Below are 23,473 nucleotides of genomic sequence, written 5' to 3'. Positions count from 1 at the left end.
AAGGGACAGTTGACAGGTAGAAAACAAAGATGCTAAAGTGACAGTTGACAAGTAGAAAACAAAGATGCTAAAGTGACAGTTGACAGGTAGAAAACAAAGATGCTAAAGTGACAGTTGACAGGTAGAAAACAAAGATGCTAAAGTGACAGTTGACAGGTAGAAAACAAAGATGCTAAAGTGACAGTTGACAGGTAGAAAACAAAGATGCTAAAGTGACAGTTGACAGGTAGAAAACAAAGATGCTAAAGTGACAGTTGACAGGTAGAAAACAAAGATGCTAAAGTGACAGTTGACAGGTAGAAAACAAAGATGCTAAAGTGACAGTTGACAGGTAGAAAACAAAGATGCTAAAGTGACAGTTGACAGGTAGAAAACAAAGATGCTAAAGTGACAGTTGACAGGTAGAAAACAAAGATGCTAAAGTGACAGTTGACAGGTAGAAAACAAAGATGCTAAAGTGACAGTTGACAGGTAGAAAACAAAGATGCTAAAGTGACAGTTGACAGGTAGAAAACAAAGATGCTAAAGTGACAGTTGACAGGTAGAAAACAAAGATGCTAAAGTGACAGTTGACAGGTAGAAAACAAAGATGCTAAAGTGACAGTTGACAGGTAGAAAACAAAGATGCTAAAGTGACAGTTGACAGGTAGAAAACAAAGATGCTAAAGTGACAGTTGACAGGTAGAAAACAAAGATGCTAAAGTGACAGTTGACAGGTAGAAAACAAAGATGCTAAAGGGACAGTTGACAGGTAGAAAACAAAGATGCTAAAGGGACAGTTGACAGGTAGAAAACAAAGATGCTAAAGGGACAGTTGACAGGTAGAAAACAAAGATGCTAAAGTGACAGTTGACAGGTAGAAAACAAAGATGCTAAAGTGACAGTTGACAGGTAGAAAACAAAGATGTTAAAGTGACAGTTGACAGGTAGAAAACAAAGATGCTAAAGTGACAGTTGACAGGTAGAAAACAAAGATGCTAAAGTGACAGTTGACAGGTAGAAAACAAAGATGCTAAAGTGACAGTTGACAGGTAGAAAACGAAGATGCTAAAGTGACAGTTGACAGGTAGAAAACAAAGATGCTAAAGTGACAGTTGACAGGTAGAAAACAAAGATGCTAAAGTGACAGTTGACAGGTAGAAAACAAAGATGCTAAAGTGACAGTTGACAGGTAGAAAACAAAGATGCTAAAGTGACAGTTGACAGGTAGAAAACAAAGATGCTAAAGTGACAGTTGACAGGTAGAAAACAAAGATGCTAAAGTGACAGTTGACAGGTAGAAAACAAAGATGCTAAAGTGACAGTTGACAGGTAGAAAACAAAGATGCTAAAGTGACAGTTGACAGGTAGAAAACAAAGATGCTAAAGTGACAGTTGACAGGTAGAAAACAAAGATGCTAAAGTGACAGTTGACAGGTAGAAAACAAAGATGCTAAAGTGACAGTTGACAGGTAGAAAACAAAGATGCTGAAGTGACAGTTGACCGGTAGAAAACAAAGATGCTGAAGTGACAGTTGACAGGTAGAAAACAAAGATGCTAAAGTGACAGTTGACAGGTAGAAAACAAAGATGCTAAAGTGACAGTTGACAGGTAGAAAACAAAGATGCTAAAGTGACAGTTGACAGGTAGAAAACAAAGATGCTAAAGTGACAGTTGACAGGTAGAAAACAAAGATGCTAAAGTGACAGTTGACAGGTAGAAAACAAAGATGCTAAAGTGACAGTTGACAGGTAGAAAACAAAGATGCTAAAGTGACAGTTGACAGGTAGAAAACAAAGATGCTAAAGTGACAGTTGACAGGTAGAAAACAAAGATGCTAAAGTGACAGTTGACAGGTAGAAAACAAAGATGCTAAAGTGACAGTTGACAGGTAGAAAACAAAGATGCTAAAGTGACAGTTGACAGGTAGAAAACAAAGATGCTAAAGTGACAGTTAACAGGTAGAAAACAAAGATGCTAAAGTGACAGTTGACAGGTAGAAAACAAAGATGCTGAAGTGACAGTTGACAGGTAGAAAACAAAGATGCTGAAGTGACAGTTGACAGGTAGAAAACAAAGATGCTAAAGTGACAGTTGACAGGTAGAAAACAAAGATGCTAAAGTGACAGTTGACAGGTAGAAAACAAAGATGCTAAAGTGACAGTTGACAGGTAGAAAACAAAGATGCTAAAGTGACAGTTGACAGGTAGAAAACAAAGATGCTAAAGTGACAGTTGACAGGTAGAAAACAAAGATGCTAAAGTGACAGTTGACAGGTAGAAAACAAAGATGCTAAAGTGACAGTTGACAGGTAGAAAACAAAGATGCTAAAGTGACAGTTGACAGGTAGAAAACAAAGATGCTAAAGTGACAGTTGACAGGTAGAAAACAAAGATGCTAAAGTGACAGTTGACAGGTAGAAAACAAAGATGCTAAAGTGACAGTTGACAGGTAGAAAACAAAGATGCTAACGTGACAGTTGACAGGTAGAAAACAAAGATGCTAACGTGACAGTTGACAGGTAGAAAACAAAGATGCTAACGTGACAGTTGACAGGTAGAAAACAAAGATGCTAAAGTGACAGTTGACAGGTAGAAAACAAAGAGGCTAAAGTGACAGTTGACAGGTAGAAAACAAAGAGGCTAAAGTGACAGTTGACAGGTAGAAAACAAAGAGGCTAAAGTGACAGTTGACAGGTAGAAAACAAAGATGCTAAAGTGACAGTTGACAGGTAGAAAACAAAGATGCTAAAGTGACAGTTGACAGGTAGAAAACAAAGATGCTAAAGTGACAGTTGACAGGTAGAAAACAAAGATGCTAAAGTGACAGTTGACAGGTAGAAAACAAAGATGCTAAAGTGACAGTTGACAGGTAGAAAACAAAGATGCTAAAGTGACAGTTGACAGATAGAAAACAAAGATTCTAAAGGGACAGTTGACAGGTAGAAAACAAAGATGGTGTTCGGCGTTTTCCCGCTCAAATGAGCGGACTTTTGAAAATAGGAATCCGGGGATTACTTTTCACGAGTAAGATTTAACATTAACGTACTATTGGTTGTATTTTGTGAAAAGAATATTAGCACAGAGTTGAGAAGGAGCAAAGATCTTCAATAGTACTGAAATCCTAGCCGCTAGCAAACAAGAATACAACCATTATATAATTGCTTGTCAATGAAACTAATTATATTTAAAAAAAAAAAAAAAAAGTCATACTTGAATAACATAAAGTTCAAATAAATGACTATGACATCTCAAACAGAATTCACCAGCCGCCACTGATTATGATGCATTCTCATTTTAGGCAAAGTAGAATAAAATACTTTCTTAACAGTATAATTGTAAGCAGGAATAAGTCTTCAAGTAACAATATTCAAATACTAACATTGTTGGGTAAGACCGAATTTGCTTTTATTCTGAATCCAGTGAAGCAGATTGGTGCTTTTAGCTGATATAAAGACTTTCTGGTGTTTATATATGTTTATGTTGAAGTATTTGGCGGATGCTTTTATCCATAGCGACATACATAAAAAAATACATATAAAACAATCACTGTAAACATGATCATTTCAGGGAAGAATGTAATAGAAAATATAATTACAAAGTGTCAAGACAGAATAAACTCTGCTGCTGCAGAAAAAGAGATACAGTCTATAAGATATATAGATATCTAATGTATTCATACATTGTTTATATAGCATATATATATATATATATATATATATATATATATATATATATATATATATATACATGTAAGTGCTGTGTAGCCGTCCCGTCAAGAATCCACACACAGGCTGGTTTGGATGATGTGGTTCTTTACTGGTAGCTGCAATGAGTGATGGGAATGCACAATATGTGGTTAGCACCTCTGCTGGTTTCCATGTCATTAGCAGAGTGCAGGAAGTCTGCCCAAGTACATAACATTTTCATATTTTTACAATTACAGGTGTAACTTAATACAATGGTTTCTAACAGTATTCTTTTTTCGTGTGATCGTATAGTGGTTTTAACTTGCTTTTATCTTCACTGTTATTACAATCAATTCAATACAATATATTTTGAACTTGTTTTTTAACCAACATCATCCTTTTTTATATATTTATGAAATAGAAAATAGAAAAATACAAAATACAATACAAGACGTGACACAATCATTAAATGGACTTTTAGCACCCTCTGGTGGCGACTAGCGAAAATGACAGACCGCGTTGTGTTCATGCCAAAATGTCGGACAATTCAAACTTAAACATGAACGTACGAACACGTAACACACACATAGTGCAACAATTATTACCTGCAATGAGTGATGGGAATGCACACACACACAATATGTGGTTAGCAACTCTGCTGGTTTCGATGTCTATGGGGGAAAATAATATGGAGTTCAGTGCAAAATAGTAGTACATCTAACGTGAGCAACAACCAATTTAAAACGAAGATTCCACAACATAGCATTTCAACTTCCGTTAAATAACTGTGTATCTTACAATTAATATCACGTTAGCTTTAGTGTCATTTACAATATTTTGCGGAGCAATATCGGAACATGTCTTACCTTTAGCAGAGTGCAGGAAGTCTGCTAATAACTTCCGGTTTCCGGTCATGTTTACAGACTTTCAGGTACCAGCAGATGGCGCAATTGGACCTCCTTGCATTACAAAACAATATACATATTTTAGCAGGAATTTCACTCAAATAATTACAGTATTTTTTATACCCGTTATATATAGAACCTCATCATATTGTTTCTTCAACTTCAAAATAGCTGACCTGTCAAGACTTGGACTATGGCCTGGATTGTTTTCCCGAGGTGCGAACGAATGGCGTTGAAACGGCGATGGTGTGAAAGTAAAGACACCTTTATTTTAATACTGAAAGTAAAAACAGGAACCAACCAAAAGCGCGCACAATGGCGGAACAAAAAACTGGGCTTTAAAACAAAAGTCTAGCATAAAAGCTACAAACTATAAACATGAAACAAAAACACTTGCACAGTGGCATGAATAACAAAAACTTGCATTGTGGCATAAAGAACAAAACTACTTAGTGTGATGGAAAAAAGGGGCATGGATCAAGAGCATGGATAGCAAGGTGTGTAGCAGGTGATCGAGGGCGTGAAGGAGGTGATGTTGCCAGACTGACCACCTGGTAACTGTGGCTTAAATAATAGCTCTAATGAGTGCAAACAGGGGCGTGACATGAAGACCAGGTGAAAACTAATGAGTAGACATGGAGATAAGAGAACCAAGGAAGTGCAGAAGCGGGATACAAGTGTCCAAAAAAAACCCAAACATGACAAAAACGAAACATGATCTTATGGGCGTGACATGACCCTTCTCTGGGATTATATTCCCAGTTTTGATCTGGGACGTCTTATAGCATATAAGAATATTCTATTACTGTTAACCAAACTATGAATAATAAAACATGTGTCCTTTATCATAGCTACAGGTATGACAACAAGGGAGTGAAAATGAGTGGTATTCAGTGAGGTAAGATGAATGAAATGTGCTGACACTTCATTGCTTCTGACAAATGAATTGCACTGAGTGGAGGGGATCACCACTCCAAGATGGCGGCCCAACGTCTCGTCAGCACCAGTAGGCAGTAGTACTCTATGCTGCGTAACCTTAGAAGATGTTTATTGATCCCAACATACTTGACTTGCCATTGATGAATCTCTTTTCAGATAAGAAAAATGAAATGGATCAAACACTAGCTTTTGTTCCTTCTGTGTTTGTAATATTTTGATTTATGACCGATGGATGCTATCGACATTACCGCTCAGCGAGGGAAGATGAAGCGACAGTAATTGTACGACATGCAAAACTTACAAGAACAACAACGGACGTCATGGTTCTTGTACTCCAGGGGTGTCCAAAGTGCGGCCAGGGGGCCATTTGCAGCCCGCAGGTAATTTTTTAACGGCCTCACGGCACATTTAAAAAATACGATTGAAAAATTTTTCAAACGTATAAAGTGATATAAAAGAGCAAACAGGTGAAATGTAACAAGAAAATGTTGCAATGTTTACTGTAATAACACAAAGCTGCCATGCAGGCTGTTTCTTTCTTTAAAAAATAATAATGAATCAAAATCAATGTCATCATGAATTATTGACCTATTCAAGGCTCCAATTATGTCACGTTAAATGTTCCACTTTGAGATATATTTTGGGGAAAATGTTGCATATTTTGTGTTTGCCATATAAAAAACTGAGCTGTTTTTTTAAAGAAGGGCCTAAAACGAACAAACGAAACAACAATAAAACTTATAAATGACGGATGGATCTGAAGTTGATCTAGAGATTATTGTGTTAAAAGTAAACAGTAAAAAAAAGTATGATTTATTTTCTAACACTTTAATGAGTAGGACACTTTTGGATCCCCGATTATTTTAGTGGGATTTGTTTTTAATATCATTGCTCAAAAAATAATAATGAATTAAAATCAATGGTGTTATTAGTTATTGACTTTTTTAAGGCTCCAATTATTATATAATCTCTAATATTCCGTTTAAAAAAATATTGGGTGATAATATTGCATATTTTGTGTATTTTTCCATCAAAAAGAGCATACAACTTAAATCTTTAAAATCATTATATTGACAGATGGACCTAATGTTGATCTGGAGATTTAAAACTTGAATAATAATAAAACAAAATCACACTGAATAATGACACATTTTTTATATTTTTATTATACATATATTGTATTGCTTTTTAAAATAAAAAACTATCAATATGGCCCCCGCTTGGTTTGATTTTTCAATCTGTGGCCCTAAGTGGAAAAAGTTTGGACGCCCCTGTTGTACTCTCACAAACAGGCAAAACGTATAAAAAGAGCAGCGGCACATCATTATTAGTATCAGGTTGGACATGTAAGCCCACAAAAGCCACACTGACTTTGACAGTCTGGCTCAAGGTTTGTTTGGACACACGGAGACAATCACATGTACTGGCAGATGTCCGTCAAAGTGTGTGTTCTAAAGCGTGGTGTGTGTGTGTGCACTCACAATACTTGCAGCAAAGACAGGAAGTGCTCTACCACATTCCGTGCTTATACAAACATAATCTGTTCAACCTGCACTGGACATTTTTCACATACAGTGTTCAGGAGTCTTCTGTCTTAATCTGTTTCACATTACTCTTATTAGCTCTCCAGGAATTCAGAAGCAGGTCTCCAGAAGTAGGCTTGCAGAGCCAACACACCTGCACAGAATACAACAGCTGTCACATGTCATTTGGCTTCAAATACACAATGTCACTTCTAAGAATGTGGGTTGTTTGTATCTAAAAATGTATCCAATCTGTAATAATGGAACTTCTACCAAACTGTTCAAGGGTGAGACTCACCGTAAAACCTTATTTCCTGTAAATGAAATGTTTGAAATAACATGAATATTCTTAACAGTCATACATAAAGTGTGACATAAGTGAAGCACTATCATACAGTATGCAGAGTGCACTTTATGTACAGGTGTGTTTTCTATTCAGGCTCCAGGACTGGAGAAAGCCCTAACAGCAACGGTGTCAGGCTGGGGCTGTGGATGTTTGTGCTTCCTCGATGCAAGGATGATGTGGGACTAGTCAGGCATGAATGTAAGTACATGGTTTATTTAATAAACAAAGAAACAACAAAAAGCGCTCACAATGGAGGAAGAAACTTGGCTAAACAGTACAAACGTGAAACAAAAACACCTGCTCAAGGGCATGAAAGACAATTTAACTATAAACTTAAACAGCACGATGGCAAGACTAAAGACATGAAAGAAAAGAGTGCACTGTGGCATAAATATATAAACTTACTCGGCATGGAACTGTGGACAGGACGTAAAGGTTTGGACAGCATGGGTAGTGTGAGTGTGAGGATCCCAGGACGAAAACAAGAAAAAGAGTGACTTAAATAGCTGTGATGATTAGTGAAAACAGGTGAGGCTTTGAACAGGGACGTGACAGGTGAAAACTAATGAGGTTGGCATGGAAACAAACAAAACCAGGAAGTGCAAAACGTGACTGATTGTCCAAAATCAAAAACATAACATGACAAAACAAAACATGATCCATAGGTGTGACAAACGGTAGAACTCATTTGTATACACTCAATCAATCAATCAATGTTTACTTATATAGCCCTAAATCACTAGTGTCTCAAAGGGCTGCACAAACCACCACGACATCCTCGGTAGGCCCACATAAGGGCAAGGAAAACTCACACCCAGTGGGACATCGGTGACAATGATGACTATGAGAACCTTAGAGAGGAGGAAAGCAATGGATGTCGAGCGGGTCTAACATGATACTGTGAAAGTTCAATCCACAATGGATCCAACACAGTCGCGAGAGTCCAGTCCAAAGCGGATCCAACACAGCAGCGAGAGTCCCGTTCACAGCGGAGCCAAAAGGAAACCATCCCAAGCGGAGGCGGATCAGCAGCTTAGAGATGTCCCCAGCCGATACACAGGCGAGCAGTACATGGCCACCGGATCGGACCGGACCCCCTCCACAAGGGAGAGTGGGACATAGAAGAAAAAGAAAAGAAACGGCAGATCAACTGGTCTAAAAAGGGAGTCTATTTAAAGGCTAGAGTATACAAATGAGTTTTAAGGTGAGACTTGAATGCTTCTACTGAGGTGGCATCTCGAACTGTTACCGGGAGGGCATTCCAGAGTACTGGAGCCCGAACGGAAAACGCTCTATAGCCCGCAGACTTTTTTTGGGCTTTGGGAATCACTAACAAGCCGGAGTCCTTTGAACGCAGATTTCTTGCCGGGACATATGGTACAATACAATCGGCAAGATAGGATGGAGCTAGACCGTGTAGTATTTTATACGTAAGTAGTAAAACCTTAAAGTCACATCTTAAGTGCACAGGAAGCCAGTGCAGGTGAGCCAGTACAGGCATAATGTGATCAAACTTTCTTGTTCTTGTCAAAAGTCTAGCAGCCGCATTTTGTACCAACTGTAATCTTTTAATGCTAGACATGGGGAGACCCGAAAATAATACGTTACAGTAGTCGAGGCGAGACGTAACAAACGCATGGATAATGATCTCAGCGTCTTTAGTGGACAGAATGGAGCGAATTTTAGCGATATTACGGAGATGAAAGAAGGCCGTTTTAGTAACGCTTTTAATGTGTGCCTCAAAGGAGAGAGTTGGGTCGAAGATAACACCCAGATTCTTTACCGTGTCGCCTTTTTTAATTGTTTGGTTGTCAAATGTTAGAGTTGTATTATTAAATAGAGTTTGGTGTCTAGCAGGACCGATAATCAGCATTTCTGTTTTTTTGGCGTTGAGTTGCAAAAAGTTAGCGGACATCCATCAGTTGATCTGCCGTCTCTTTTTTGCTCTGGAGGTGGGGGGGGCCTATCCCCAGTGGCATGTCTTTGGAGGTGGGAGGGGCCTATCCCCAGGTGCATGTTTTTGAAGGTGGGAGGGGCCTATCCCCAGGTGCATGTCTTTGGAGGTGGAAGGGGCCTATCCCCAGGTGTATTTTTTCTGGAGGTGGGAGGGGCCTATCCCCAGGTGCATGTCTTCGGAGGTGGGAGGGGCCTATCCCCAGGTGCATGTCTTTGGAGGTGGGAGGAAGCTGGAGTACCCGGAGGGAACCCACGCAGTCACGGGGAGAACATGCAAATCCCACACTGAAAGATCAAGAGCCCGGGATTGAACCCAGGACAACTCGGGACCTTGGTATTGTGAGACACATGCACTAAATCATGTCTCTTGATTGGAAACAGGTGCGCGTCCCGAACACGAGCGGCAGGTGAAATTAATAAGTGGCCATGGTAACTAAAACAAACAAGGGTGCACAAAAACAAGAACAAATGGAGTCTAAAACTAACAGAACATAACAAAAACATGATCCAGACCCCATATCAGGACAAATTGTTTCATTTCAAATCCATTGTGATGTTGTACAGAGCTGGAATACTGAAAATGGTGTCAATGTCCAAATATTTATGGACCTAACTATATGTGGCATCATCTACAAAGATACAAAGAATTGCTATTACGACATCTAGTGGACACATTTCAAACAGCAGTTTCTTTCATTCTAAAACTTTGGCTAATTTTTATTCTTAGCAAACACAGCCTGCGGGCCGGATAGAACCTGTTCGTGTGACACCCCACATGTAGGTCCCACATTATAACTCGCCTACATGCTCTCGCTTTAAAACAGACTCCGTTTTAGACCAGTTGACCTGCCGCTTCTGTTTTCTTTAGCCATCTCCTGCATGGGGAGGTTGCCAGATGTCACCTTGTGGTCACATTGAAACAGCAGAGCACTCAGGATACGAAAAGGAAAGGCAGGAGGCGGCATAAGAGGTGTACAGGTATGCAGGTGCTCTAATTCCATCTCAAGTCACAGGTGTAAATGCAGCAGACATGTGCAACTACCGTATTTCCTTGGATTGCCACCAGGTATATAATATGCGCCTGCCAATAATTACTGCCGGGTCAAACTCTTTTGGCAAAATAACTAGCGCATGCTTAGCATTACCGCCAGCTCAGGATCACTTCCGGGTCAAACTCGTCACGTCACGAGTGACACTTCACCTGTCATCATTTTCAAAATGGAGGAGGCTGATTTCAATCATTTGAAATCGCATAAAGGGAAGAAGATTAAGAGCTATTCAGTAGGATTTAAGGTCCAAGCTATTGAATATGCTAAAAAGAACCGTAAGCAGCTATGTTTTATTAATATACCGTAGCTGTGTGTGTCAAATATGAGTCATTAAATGAGAGATAGGTGTGATTTCAACGCTCCAGGCAAGGGAATGCAAATAAAAGGAGCCAAGTGGCACGAGGAACTAGTGTTGTCCCCATACCGATATTTTGGTACCGGTACCAAAATGTATTTCGATACTTTTCTTTATACAGAGGACCACAAAAAACTTAATTATTGGCTTTATATTAACAAAATATCTTCAGGTACATAAAACATATGTTTATTATTGCAAGTTTGTCCTTCAATAAAATGTTGAACATACTAGACAACTTGTCTTTTAGTAGTAAGTAAACAAACAAAGACTCCTAATTAGTCTGCAGTAACATATTGTGTCATTTATACACCTATTATTTTATACACATTATGAGGGACAAAATGTATTATTAATCTACTTGTTCATTTACTGTTAATATCTGCTTACTTTCTCTTTTAACATGTTCTATCTACACTTCTGTTCAAATGTAATAATCACTTATTCTTCTCTTCTTTGATACTTGACATTAGTTTTGGATGATACCACACATTTAGGTATGGATCCGATACCAAGTAGTTACAGGATCATACATTGGTCATATTCAAAGTCCTCATGTGTCCAGGGACATATTTACTGACTTTATAAACATATTATAAGTTTTTGTTTAAACGAAAGAAGATGTCGCGATGCCAAAAGATATCGATGAAATCATAGTAGCAACGACTAGCTACGCTCCATTACTTGGTATCATTACAGTGGAGCCATCTATGGCATTTGTTTACCGGTACGTTTTTCAGGCGGTATAACACCAATATGCTTTATTAGTATCGCGGTACTATACTAATACCGCTATACTGTACAATCGTACTAGGAACAAAACTAGACTCATGAAGAATACGTCTAAACATAAAAGATTTCCCTTGCTTGGATGTAGGTTCAGATCAGGGATGTTGTTGTGGTTTGTGTAGCCCTTTGATGACTTGGGGCTATATAAATAAACCTTGATCAATTAATTGATTTAGTAAAACTTGCCAAGACTTCACTGAATCTTCAGCCTTTGTGTGCAAATTTTAAAGCCCATTTTTTTCTAAAACTCTTACCAATGGGTACAGTATTAGCAATGCTTGTCTCTCAGCTCTTTCCTTGTCATGTCTGAACTCGGTCCATACGCTATGTGCAAGTGAACAGGAAGTTAATGGTCCCCGCAGGCCAAAAGGAGAAGAAATGAAGAGTTGAGGCCACCTCATGATTTGGAGGCCTCGGAGAAATATCCAACTATACAGAGGGGCACTGTATACACTCTAGGCAGTAAAAGATGACTGGAGAGTTTTGTTCTATCCTGAAAGAATTATGCTTGACCTCTGTTTGGACTTCATTGCCTCGGATTTATTGAGTAACTGTGAGATTCAAAGCAATGTCCTGACTTCACACTACCAAAAAAAAATCATACATTGACAAATACGCTCAGACAGAATAGATGGCATTCCTGGTAGATTAATTTAAGATTTGTGCAATTAACTCCACAAGACTGAACATAAAACATGATCCACATTAATATTCCACATCCAAACACTAAAGTATTTTGCTTATGCTCCTTCGGTGGCGCCAGCAGGAATGTTGGTAGTCTTTATTAAAGATCACATTCTGTGGTGTGGAGACAACATGACATATAGTCATGAAGATGACATTGACAAAGTACACAGCTGAGGTTGATTTACTCAACAAAATAAAAATCACGTTCCTGTTTCTGCCTAAAAAATATACTCTTCACTTCTTGAACTTGAAATATATTATTGTGGACACACTTGAAGTCTTGGGACACCTCACTTCCTGTGGAGTTACATAAACAACCACTCAAGACCTACTTACCAAGACAATATGGACAGTTCTAGGCTTCCAATTGTGATAACATGATTTACAGGAACCACAGATTGTTTTTTTTCTTCCCAGTCCTCCAGTGAACAAAGAAAAGTCCATAAAGTCATGTTTGGATTGGTTTGGTGTGGTAGAACTCCATCAAACACCTTGGGGGTGAACTTAGAGTGAGATGGTGAGCCAATAAGCCCTGTGCCAGATTCCACATCAACAACCCCCGAACTCACAAATGGTTATGGGATGAATGGCGACATTCCAAGATCTTGTCAATCAAAAGGATTAACGGAAGAAAAGCAACTCCTAATTCTCTTGCACGTTTTTATTCCCGGCAGTATAAGTGCAGTGTTTTTCAACCACAGTCTGGTGTGCCGTGGGAAATCATCTAATTTCACCTATTTGGGTTAAAAATATGTTTTAGAAACCAGTAAACATAGTCTGCAAACGATGTGTTGTTGTTGGGTGTCGGTGCTGTCTAGAGCTGGGCAGAGTAACCGTGTAATCCATCCATCCATCCATCATCTTCCGCTTATCCGAGGTCGGGTCGCGGGGGCAACAGCCTAAGCAGGGAAACCCAGACTTCCCTCTCCCCAGCCACTTCGTCTAGCTCTTCCCGGGGGATCCCGAGGCGTTCCCAGGCCAGCCGGGAGACATAGTCTTCCCAACGTGTCCTGGGTCTTCCCCGTGGCCTCCTACCGGTTGGACGTGCCCTAAACACCTCCCTAGGGAGGCGTTCGGGTGGCATCCTGACCAGATGCCCGAACCACCTCATCTGGCTCCTCTCGATGTGAAGGAGCAGCGGCTTTACTTTGAGTTCCTCCCGGATGGCTGAGCTTCTCACCCTATCTCTAAGGGAGAGCCCCGCCACACGGCGGAGGAAACTCATTTCGGCCGCTTGTACCCGTGATCTTATCCTTTCGGTCATGACCCAAAGCTCATGACCATAGGTGAGGATGGGAACGTAGATCGACCGGTGAATTGAGAGCTTTGCCTTCCGGCTCAGCTCCTTCTTCACCACAACGGATCGGTACAACGTCCGCATTACTGAAGACGCCGCACCGATCCGCCTGTCGATCTCACCATCCACTCTTCCCTCACCCGTGAACAAGACTCCTAGGTACTTGAACTCCTCCACTTGGGGCAGGGTCTCCTCCCCAACCCGGAGATGGCACTCCACCCTTTTCCGGGCGAGAACCATGGACTCGGACTTGGAGGTGCTGATTCTCATTCCGGTCGCTTCACACTCGGCTGCGAACCGATCCAGCGAGAGCTGAAGATCCCCGTCAGATGAAGCCATCAGGACCACATCATCTGCAAAAAGCAGAGACCTAATCCTGCAGTTACCAAACCGGAACCCCTCAACGCCTTGACTGCGCCTAGAAATTCTGTCCATAAAAGTTATGAACAGAATGGGTGACAAAGGACAGCCTTGGAGGAGTCCAACCCTCACTGGAAATGTGTCCGACTTACTGCCGGCAATGCGGACCAAGCTCTGGCACTGATCATACAGGGAACGGACCGCCACAATAAGACAGTCCGATACCCCATACTCTCTGAGCACTCCCCACAGGACTTCCCGAGGGACACGGTCGAATGCCGTGTAATACTCTTCCATAACAGTAGGCGGCAGCAGGTAGCTAATTACTTTGTAGATGTCAGAAACAGTGGGAGGCAGGGTACAGGTAAAAAGGTGTATAATGCTTAAAACCAAAATTAAACAAAAGGTGAGTGCCCCGCAGAAAAGGCATTGAAGTTTAGGTAAGGCTATGAAGAACGAGACTAAAACTGAACTGGCTACAAAGTAAACAAAAACAGAATGCTGGACGACAGCAAAGACTTACTGTGGAGCAAAGACAAAGTACATCCGAACATGATATGACAATCGACGATGTCCCCACAAAGAAGGATAAAAACAACTGAAATATTCTTGATTGCTAAAACAAAGTAGATGCAGGAAATATTGCTCAAAGGAAGACATGAAACTGCCACAGGAAAATACCCCCAAAAAGGAAAAAGCCACCAAAATAGGAGCGCAAGACAAGAACTAAAACACAAGAGCTGTATTGATGCATGCTTGGTTATGCCTTAAAGTTTGATTGATTGATTGATACTTTTATTAGTAGATTGCACAGTACAGTACATATTCCGTACAATTGACCACTAAATGGTAACACCCCAATAAGTTTTTCAACTTCTTTAAGTCGGGGTCCACGTTAATCAATTCACGGTAAGTCATATCCAACAATTGCGGCGACGACTTTTAACTATCAACTGAGTTTCGTTTTTGAATGTTTCCTGCCAGTTGTGTGCCTCTGGATTTTTTTCAACGCAAAATATGTGCCTTGGCTCAAGAAAGGTTGAAAAACACTGGTATTGTGTATCGTGTACAGGGATGTGGATCGAAAACTAGTTCTTGTTCAGAACCGGTTCTCCAGTGTATCAATTCCTTGGAATCGCTCGCCGTTTATTTACACGGTTCTATTATCGAGCCTTCCGGTTGGGGATGGCGTCGCTTAGTGACGTCAGATTCCAAAATGGTGCAACGAACACTCTTCAGTTGACCAGAAAAGATGGTAACAGCACTACTTGCAATAACCACAAGGGGGAGGACATGTGAGCCAAATGTTGGAACATGTGGACACATAGCGTGCAATAATCACAAAAGGAAGTCGCCCTTTCTAGCAGCAGTAAAGCTAGCACTTCATCTGAATACACCAGGTGCTAACTTGATGCCTCCTGTCACGTTAGCACTTTTATTTGTCCAATTGAAATAAATGCCCTTCGTTTATATGAGCACGGCCAGAAAGGGATTCTGACCCGGCACTTAACGTCTGCCGCTAGACCAGGGGTCGGGAACCTTTTTGGCTGAGAGAGCCAAGAAGACAAATATTTTAAAATGTATTTCCCTAAGAGCCATATAATAATTTTTTTTAGCACTGAACACAACTAAACGCGTGCATTTTTAAGTAAGACCAACATTTCCAGAGTATGATAGGTCTCTTATTCTTTGTAATAACATTGTTATTCTGAAGCAAACTGTGGAGGGGTCGTGGCCTGCAGGCCTGCAGCAAAGCGGGATGTTGCCAGGACCGGCCTCGAAATCAGCGACAGGTGCGTAGACGGCCCACCTGGGCCTTTTTATCTAATCACCTGTCGCTCTGTTATAAGCAGCAGCCAGGAGGAGAGACAGGGTTGGGGCTGGAGCCAGAGCGCGAGTGAGGACGAAAGAGAAAAAGACAATTGCTGGAAAGCAACTGAGAGACTAATTGAAAAAAAAAACAACAACAATATTTTACCCTGAAACAGGCTCTCATGTCAGTGCTTGGTGGTCCGAAGAACCCCCAGGAGGGCAAGCCCAACACTAACCAATAATAAATAAATTACCTCTTACCATTAACGCAACTTCTTGAACATAAAAATGCATGAGAATGTTTTATATTTTGAATGTTATTTTTAACACTGTGATTACAAGTGGAATTATTCATTACTTATCCTGTTAAACAATGTCAGTTCAGATTTATCCGAGAGCCAGATGCAGTCATCAAAAGAGCCACATCTGGCTCTAGAGCCATAGGTTCCCTACCCCTGGACTAGACCAATGTCACCCGGCAGCGACTAAGTTGGTGGTCAAAAGTTTGCATTTTCAGTAGATGAATGTGCAAGTGGAGTTAAAAAAAGTTGCTTGCCAGCAGATGTTCTCTCATCATTGTAAAACACAGCTGAAACTCCACAGTTTAACTTCAAACTGAAAACTAATATGTGATATTAATGCAAAGTGAGATATGTTTGTTATCATTCTGACCATCATGGCTTACAGGAAATCTTACAATTTCTGGGATTTTCAATTCAAAGTTTTCCCAAACTGTAAACCACAATCATCAACATTATAACCAATAAAGACGTAAAACATATCTCATGTAATATGTTATCATCACATGTTACTATTGTTATATTGTATCATTTGCACATGATTACATTCTACAGAAGAATATTAATTATCTTTATTTACAAAAACATTTTTTTTTTCTTCTATACTTGGTATGTGCCTCTTGAGACCTCACTGTAGGACTTGCAAGGTCATCTTGCCTCGAAACTAAACAAAACTGATGCTACTCCACACATTTTTTTCCCCGAAGTAAGACTCTGTAAGAGAACGGTTACGGAACCGTTAGTTACGCAGAAAACTCCTATCAATTCCCATATATATATATATATATATATATATATGTATATATATATGTATATATATATATATATATATATACATACATATGTATATATATATATATATATATATATATATATATATATATATATATATATATATATGTCAGGACTTGGACTATGGGATAGTTTGTTTTTCAAACGCAAAGGACAATTGGCACGAGCGAGACGTGAATGTGAGTACATATTTATTTATTACTAACACTAACAAACTACAACAAAAGGCAAACAAATGGCGTGCACAATGGCGGAGAACAAACTTGACTACTGAAAACACAACTAAACAACTGTGGCATAACTAAACCAAAAACTTACTTGACATGTGCAGGAGGGAATAAACAGCATGGCTTGGCATTAGTCGGGTTGAGGGATATGTAAAGTCGCCAGGCTGACCACCTGGCAACAACAGGTTTAAATAATGAACATAATAAGTGCAAACAGGTGTGAGACATGAGGGCAGGGTGAAAATCAATGAGTTGGCATGGTAACAAAGAAAACAAGGAAGTGCAGGAACAGGAACTGAGTGTCCAAAAAATAAAACCAAATGTGACAAAAACATAACCTGATCCCATGGGCTTGACACTATATTTATATATTTAGTTGAGGTTTCTGTGGTTTATCCGTTATACAGTGCTCAATACGAGCAAAATATATGTAAAGGAAAAAACACAAGAGGCTATATCATCCCTACAAGCCTGTTTTGCAGGTTTTCCCTGATTTTATCAAATTTCTATAAAATGTATAAATTTATATAAATCTGGCTTGTAGGGATGATATAGCTAGCCTCTTGTGTTTTTCCCTGGCCTTACATATGTATATATATATATATATATATATATATATATATGTATGTATATATATATATATATATATATATATATATATATATATATACACACAAACACATATATGTGTATATATTTATACACATAAATTACAAAATGTACCCCGCCTTCCGCCCGGTTGTAGGTGAGATAGGCTCCTGCGCCCCCGTGACCCCAATGGGAATAAGCGGTAGAAAACGGATGGATGGATATATTACATAATACATAAGAAAGCTGAAAACAATGTAATAGTACCTTTTTTTTTTTAGATTAGCCGAAAAGTATAAACAAAATTACACTTTTAGCAAAGGCAAAACAAACAACATCGTTTTGTACTTGGATCAGGTTGAATACTGTAGATTTGCTGTTTGTAAAAAATTAAAAGTTTTTCGAACTTGGTATTTCACATATTTTCTTTACGTTTGTAGATGTGTATTTAAAATGTTATTCTCTTTTATACATAGGTAACTCAACTTAAGCTACCCCAACTTAAGAGTAATTTGTGATAAGAGCTGCCTCTCGGCTAATAGTTACACTTGAAGTTGCTCGCAAAAAAACATAAGTTTTGAGCATTAGCTAGCATACGCTTACACGCTATCATTAGCCCTTAGCTAAAGCTTTGGATTAATGAGTTGTTCAACTATTGAAAGAAAGAACGTGGATGAAAAACAAGTGGATGATATTCATTGATTTAAGGAAAAAAGTCATGAAAAAGATGACAGTGTTGTGCTAGCTACATAGCTACATAAGTTGGTGAAGCAGCCTAAGTCCTAACACTGCTAGTCTGGACTCCACTGAAGCAGGAGTCAATAACACCATTAAAATATATTTCCTAAATCGGAGACAATTATCCATGAAAAAAAGGAGAAGTTGCTTCTGTTGTGTTTAACGGACTAGCAGTTAGAAGGCGATATTGTACAAGTATATTGCATAGGTAAAAATTGTATATTATTATTATGTCATAAAACTACTGTAGTTAGTAGTACAATCTATCGCATTGTTTTATAAAATATTTTTGTATTCTGCATTTAAAAAGCATGTTAAAATGATGCTGTATTTTTTAGTTAAGAGCTCCGTCACGGTGCTAATTACATTCCTAAGTTGAGGTACTACTGTGATTGTGTTTTTTTAAAATGTACATACAGTCGTGGTCAAAAGTCAATGATTACGTTTTTCAGATCTGTGCTGAGTTCCTTTGACTTTTGTAAGCCAGCCTGATGACTGCATCACATGACCCCTTTTTATATGTGCTCAGAGAAGTCAACAATCATAATCACTCACATGAAGTTTGAAGATACTTTGATAATGAATTCATAAAAGAAGCAAACTTCATGAATGTTTTTTGTGAGCAACAAGTATGTGCTCCAATCACTACATCACGAAAAAAATAACAGTTGTAGAAATGATCGGAAAGTCGAGACAACCATGACATGATGGTTGGAGAATGCGGGAAGAACTGTGGACACTCTTGGGATTTGGAGAACATCGGAATGTCTGAATTTTGAGGACCAATTTAGAGTATTTTATTGTATACAAATTGTTTTTTATTTTCACTCGTATACAAAACATTCAAACTTGGATTGTTTCCCTGGCTTGGAGACTCTCCTGAAGGACAGTGTGGCGAAGACACAACAGACCCTTACAAAAAAGGTGAGATACAGGTAAAAAATGGAGGGCGGGGTGGGAAAAAATAAAATGGGTCTAAACCTGGGCCCCTGGAGAGAAAGTCCAGACTGAAGCCAAGAGAAAAAACTCATAGCCATAAACACGATGTTCTTTCCAAGTGCATGTAAACTCTTGACCACGACTGTATTTTGTCCTTGGTTGCCTTAGTTTCACCTCAAACAAATTCAATTTACACAGTACATGTTTGTATGTATATTTTCATTATTATTTATCCGTTGTTTATGTAGGTCAGGGGTCAGTAACCCGCGGCTTTGGAGCCACATGCGGCTCTTTAGGGCCGCCCTATTGGCTCTCTGGAGCTTTTTCAAAAACGTATGAAAAATGGAAAACATGAAGGAGAAAAAAATATTTTTTTTTGTTTTAATATGGTTTCTGCAGGAGGACAAACATGACACAAACCTCCGTAATTGTTACAAAGCACACTGTTTATATTAATCATGCTTCACTGATTGGAGTATTTGGCGAGCGCCGTTTTGTCCTACTAATTTTGGCGGTCCTTGAACGCACCGTGGTTTGTTTACATGTATAACTTTCTCCGACTTTCTAAGACGTGTTTTATGCCACTTCTTTTTCTGTCTCATTTTGTCCACCAAACTTTAAATGTTGTGCGTGAATGCACAAAGGTGAGTTTTGTTGATGTTATTGACATGTGTGGGGTGCTAATCAGATATATTTGGTCACTGCAAGCTAATAGATGCTAACATGCTATTTAGGCTAGCTGTATGTACATATTGCATCATTATGCCTCATTTGTAGCTATATTTAAGTCTCACCTTAAAACTCATCTGTATACTCTAGCCTTTAAATAGACCTCCTTTTTAGACCAGTTGATCTGCCGCTTCTTTTCTTTCTCCTATGTCCCCCCCCTCCCTTGTGGAGGGGGTCCGGTCCGATGACCATGGATGAAGTACTGGCTGGCCAGAGTCGAGACCCAGGATGGACCGCTCGTCGGGACCCAGGATGGACCGCTCGCCTGTATCGGTTGGGGACGTCTCTACGCTGCTGATCCGCTTGAGATGGTTTCCTGTGGACGGGACTCTCGCTGCTGTCTTGGATCCGCTTGAACTGAACTCTCGCGGCTGTGTTGGAGCCACTTTGGATTGAACTTTCACAGTATCATGTTAGACCCGCTCCACATCCATTGCTTTCGGTCCCCTAGAGGGGAGGGGGGTTGCCCACATCTGAGGTCCTCTCCAAGGTTTCTCATAGTCAGCATTGTCACTGGCGTCCCACTGGATGTGAATTCTCTCTGCCCACTGGGTGTGAGTTTTCCTTGCCCTTTTGTGGGTTCTTCCGAGGATGTTGTAGTCGTAATGATTTGTGCAGTCCTTTGAGACATTTGTGATTTGGGGCTATATAAATAAACATTGATTGATTGATATTTCAGCTCATTTAGTTTCCTTTAAGTCCTCTTAATTCAATTTATATCTCATGACCCATTATCTGTATGTAATATGGCTTTTAATTTTTTGCGGCTCCAGACTGATTTGGTTTTGTATTTTTGGTCCAATATGGCTCTTTCAACAATTTGGGTTGCCGACCCCTGATGTAGGTTTTGTTGCATTCAGACCAAAGATTACTTTTTGCAAGGAGGTTTGTTTACATTGTGTTCATACTTTCTGAAAAGCTAACTACTTGTCACACTGTTGACATTTTACAGTGTCATAAAAATGTGGGACAAATGTAACAGACTTCAAGATATACTACTGTATTTACAGATCAAATAAGCATGAGTAAAAAATAATAATAATAATATGACTGCCAAGTCGGTAGCGTTGTGCAGCCAATAAAACAATGTAGTGCTTCACTGTGGAGCAACTGGATCAATCCCAAGTTATTTCACAAGTTTTCCTTCAGCCATCTCACGTAGTCGTCCGTCATGCGGCGAGCGAGGAGAAAGTCGGCGGGCCAGACGGTGAACATCAAGGCACCGTGAAATCCGGCCTGGTAGTGTTGGTGAGTCACGGCCACGCCCGCCGCACGGAGACGCGTGACGTACATGATGCCGTCATCTCGGAGAACGTCGTACTCGCATGTGAGGATGTAGGCTTTAGGCAGGGAGCGCAAGGCCGAGTCCGGAACCAGCAGCGGGGACGCCCTGGGGTCAGCTAGAGAAGGAGATGGTTGGCTGGTTCCAAACTGCCCGCGCCCCACAGCGGGGGCACTGTAGTTATACTTCCTGCGGTACGACTCGGGCAGGAAGGCGCTCCAGTTGACAAACTTCAGCAGGCTGGAAGACTCTGGGTTGTTGTGCGTGTTGCTCATCATGGCTCGGAAAAAGGCTTTGTCGCTGGTGAAGTACAGGCTCCAGAACCGCACCATGAGGGTGCGCGGTAGTATGGGCATGTCCTGGTTTTGTTGGTAAGAAGGTGTGTTGAGGTCCAGAGCCTGCAGCACGGGGTAGATGAGGGCTTGGGCCTTCAAATGAACCTGTGGGCTGGGCTCCTTCAGCAGCTGCAAGGAGTTGGAAAACTTTTCAATGCAATACAAGCCGACATCGTCGACAGATGACAAAGAACATCTGATGACATAAAAAGGTGTTCAAGTGAATTATATTTATACAGCGCTTTTCTCTAGTGACTCAAAGCGCTTTACATAGTGACACCCAATATCCAATTTGTACATTTAAAGCAGTGGGTAAAGTGTCTTGCCCAAGGACACAACGGCAGTGACTAGGATGGCGGAAGCAGGGATCGAACCTGCAACCCTCAAGTTGCTGGCACGGCCACTCTACCAACTGAGCTATACCGCCTCAGCTTAAAGTTAACCACTTCACAATATAAATACTACAGTGGTGGTCAAAAGTGTACGTACACTAAAGAAGATGATGTCATGGCTGTCTTGACTTTACAATAATTTCTAATTTGTTTGTGATGTAGTGATTGGAGCACATACTTGTTGCTCACAGAAAACATTCATGAAGTTTGCTTCTTTTATGAATTTATTATGTCTCTACTGAAAATGTGAGCGATCAAAAGTATACATACAGCAATGTTCATATTTGCTTACATGTCCCTTGGCAAGTTTACCTGCAATAAGGTGCTTTTGGTAGCCATCCACAAGCTTCTGTGCACATTTTTCACCACAAAATTGCGGCAGTTCAGCTAAATGTGTTGCTTTTCTCACATGGACTTGTTTGTTCAGCATTGTCCACACCTTTAAGTCAGGACTTTGGGAAGGCCATTCTAAAAGCTTCATTCTAGCCTGATTTAGCCATTCCTTGACCACTTTTGAGGTGTGTTTGGGGTCATTGTCCTGTTGGAACACCCAACTGTGCCCAAGACCCAACCTCCCCCCTGATGATTTTAGCTTGTCCTCAACAATTTGGAGCTAATCCTCCTTTTTCATTGTCCCATTTAAAGCAGCAGTTCCATTGGCAGCAAAACAGGCCGTCATGATTGACAGTAGGTTTGGTGTTCCTGGGATTAAAGGCCTCATCTTTTCTCCTCCAAACATATTGCTGGGTATTGTGGCCAAACAGATTTATTTCTGTTCAATCTGACCACATAACTTTCCTCCAGAAGGTCTTAACTTCGTCCATGTGATGTCAGACTTGCCAAGGGACATGTAAGCAAATATGAACATTGCTGTATGTATACTTTTGATTGCTCACATTTTCAGTAGAGACATAATAAATTCATCAAAGAAGCAAACTTCATGAATGTTTGTTGTGAGCAACAAGTATGTGCTCCAATCACTACATCACAAACAAATAAGAAATGATTGGAAAGTCAAGACAGACATGACATCATCTTCTTTACAAGTGTACCTACACTTTTGACCACCACTGTATATAATTTTTATTTTAAATTACGGAGCTTGTCACCCCATCTCTAAGGGAGAGACCCAGCACCCGGCGGAGGAAACTCATTTGGGCCGCTTGTACCCGTGATCTTATCCTTTCAGTCATGACCCAAAGCTCATGACCATAGGTGAGGATGGGAACGTAGATCGACCGGTAAATTCTTCACCACAACGGATCGATACAACGTCCGCATTACTGAAGACGCCGGACCGATCGATTTAACGATCCACTCTTCCCCCACTCGTGAACAAGACTCCTAGGTACTTGAACTCCTCCACTTGGGGCAGGGTCTCCTCCGCAACCCGGAGATGGCACTCCACCCTTTTCCAGGTGAGAACCATGGACTTGGACTTGGAGGTGCTGATTCTCATCCCAGTC

The 23,473-nt window shown here is 40.2% G+C and overlaps 1 protein-coding gene across 3 annotated transcripts in view; it reads right to left on the bottom strand.

Moving 5' to 3' along the window:
- Positions 1–16,951: 16,951 nt before the first annotated feature.
- The window catches only part of aadac (arylacetamide deacetylase), a 40,848-nt gene continuing 34,326 nt past the window's right edge, over positions 16,952–23,473 (bottom strand). For all 3 annotated transcript variants that reach the window (XM_061878220.1, XM_061878219.1, XM_061878221.1), the window contains one exon: positions 16,952–21,744. In XM_061878220.1, coding sequence (XP_061734204.1) covers positions 21,130–21,744 — 615 coding nt within the window. In that variant the 3' untranslated portion in view covers positions 16,952–21,129. The remainder of the gene's footprint in view (positions 21,745–23,473) is intronic.

This window comes from Nerophis ophidion, linkage group LG18 (assembly GCF_033978795.1).
Source record: "Nerophis ophidion isolate RoL-2023_Sa linkage group LG18, RoL_Noph_v1.0, whole genome shotgun sequence".
Taxonomy (NCBI): Eukaryota; Metazoa; Chordata; class Actinopteri; order Syngnathiformes; family Syngnathidae; genus Nerophis; species Nerophis ophidion.
Note: the sequence above shows the minus strand (reverse complement) of the source record. Positions and strands in the feature narration are given on the sequence as shown.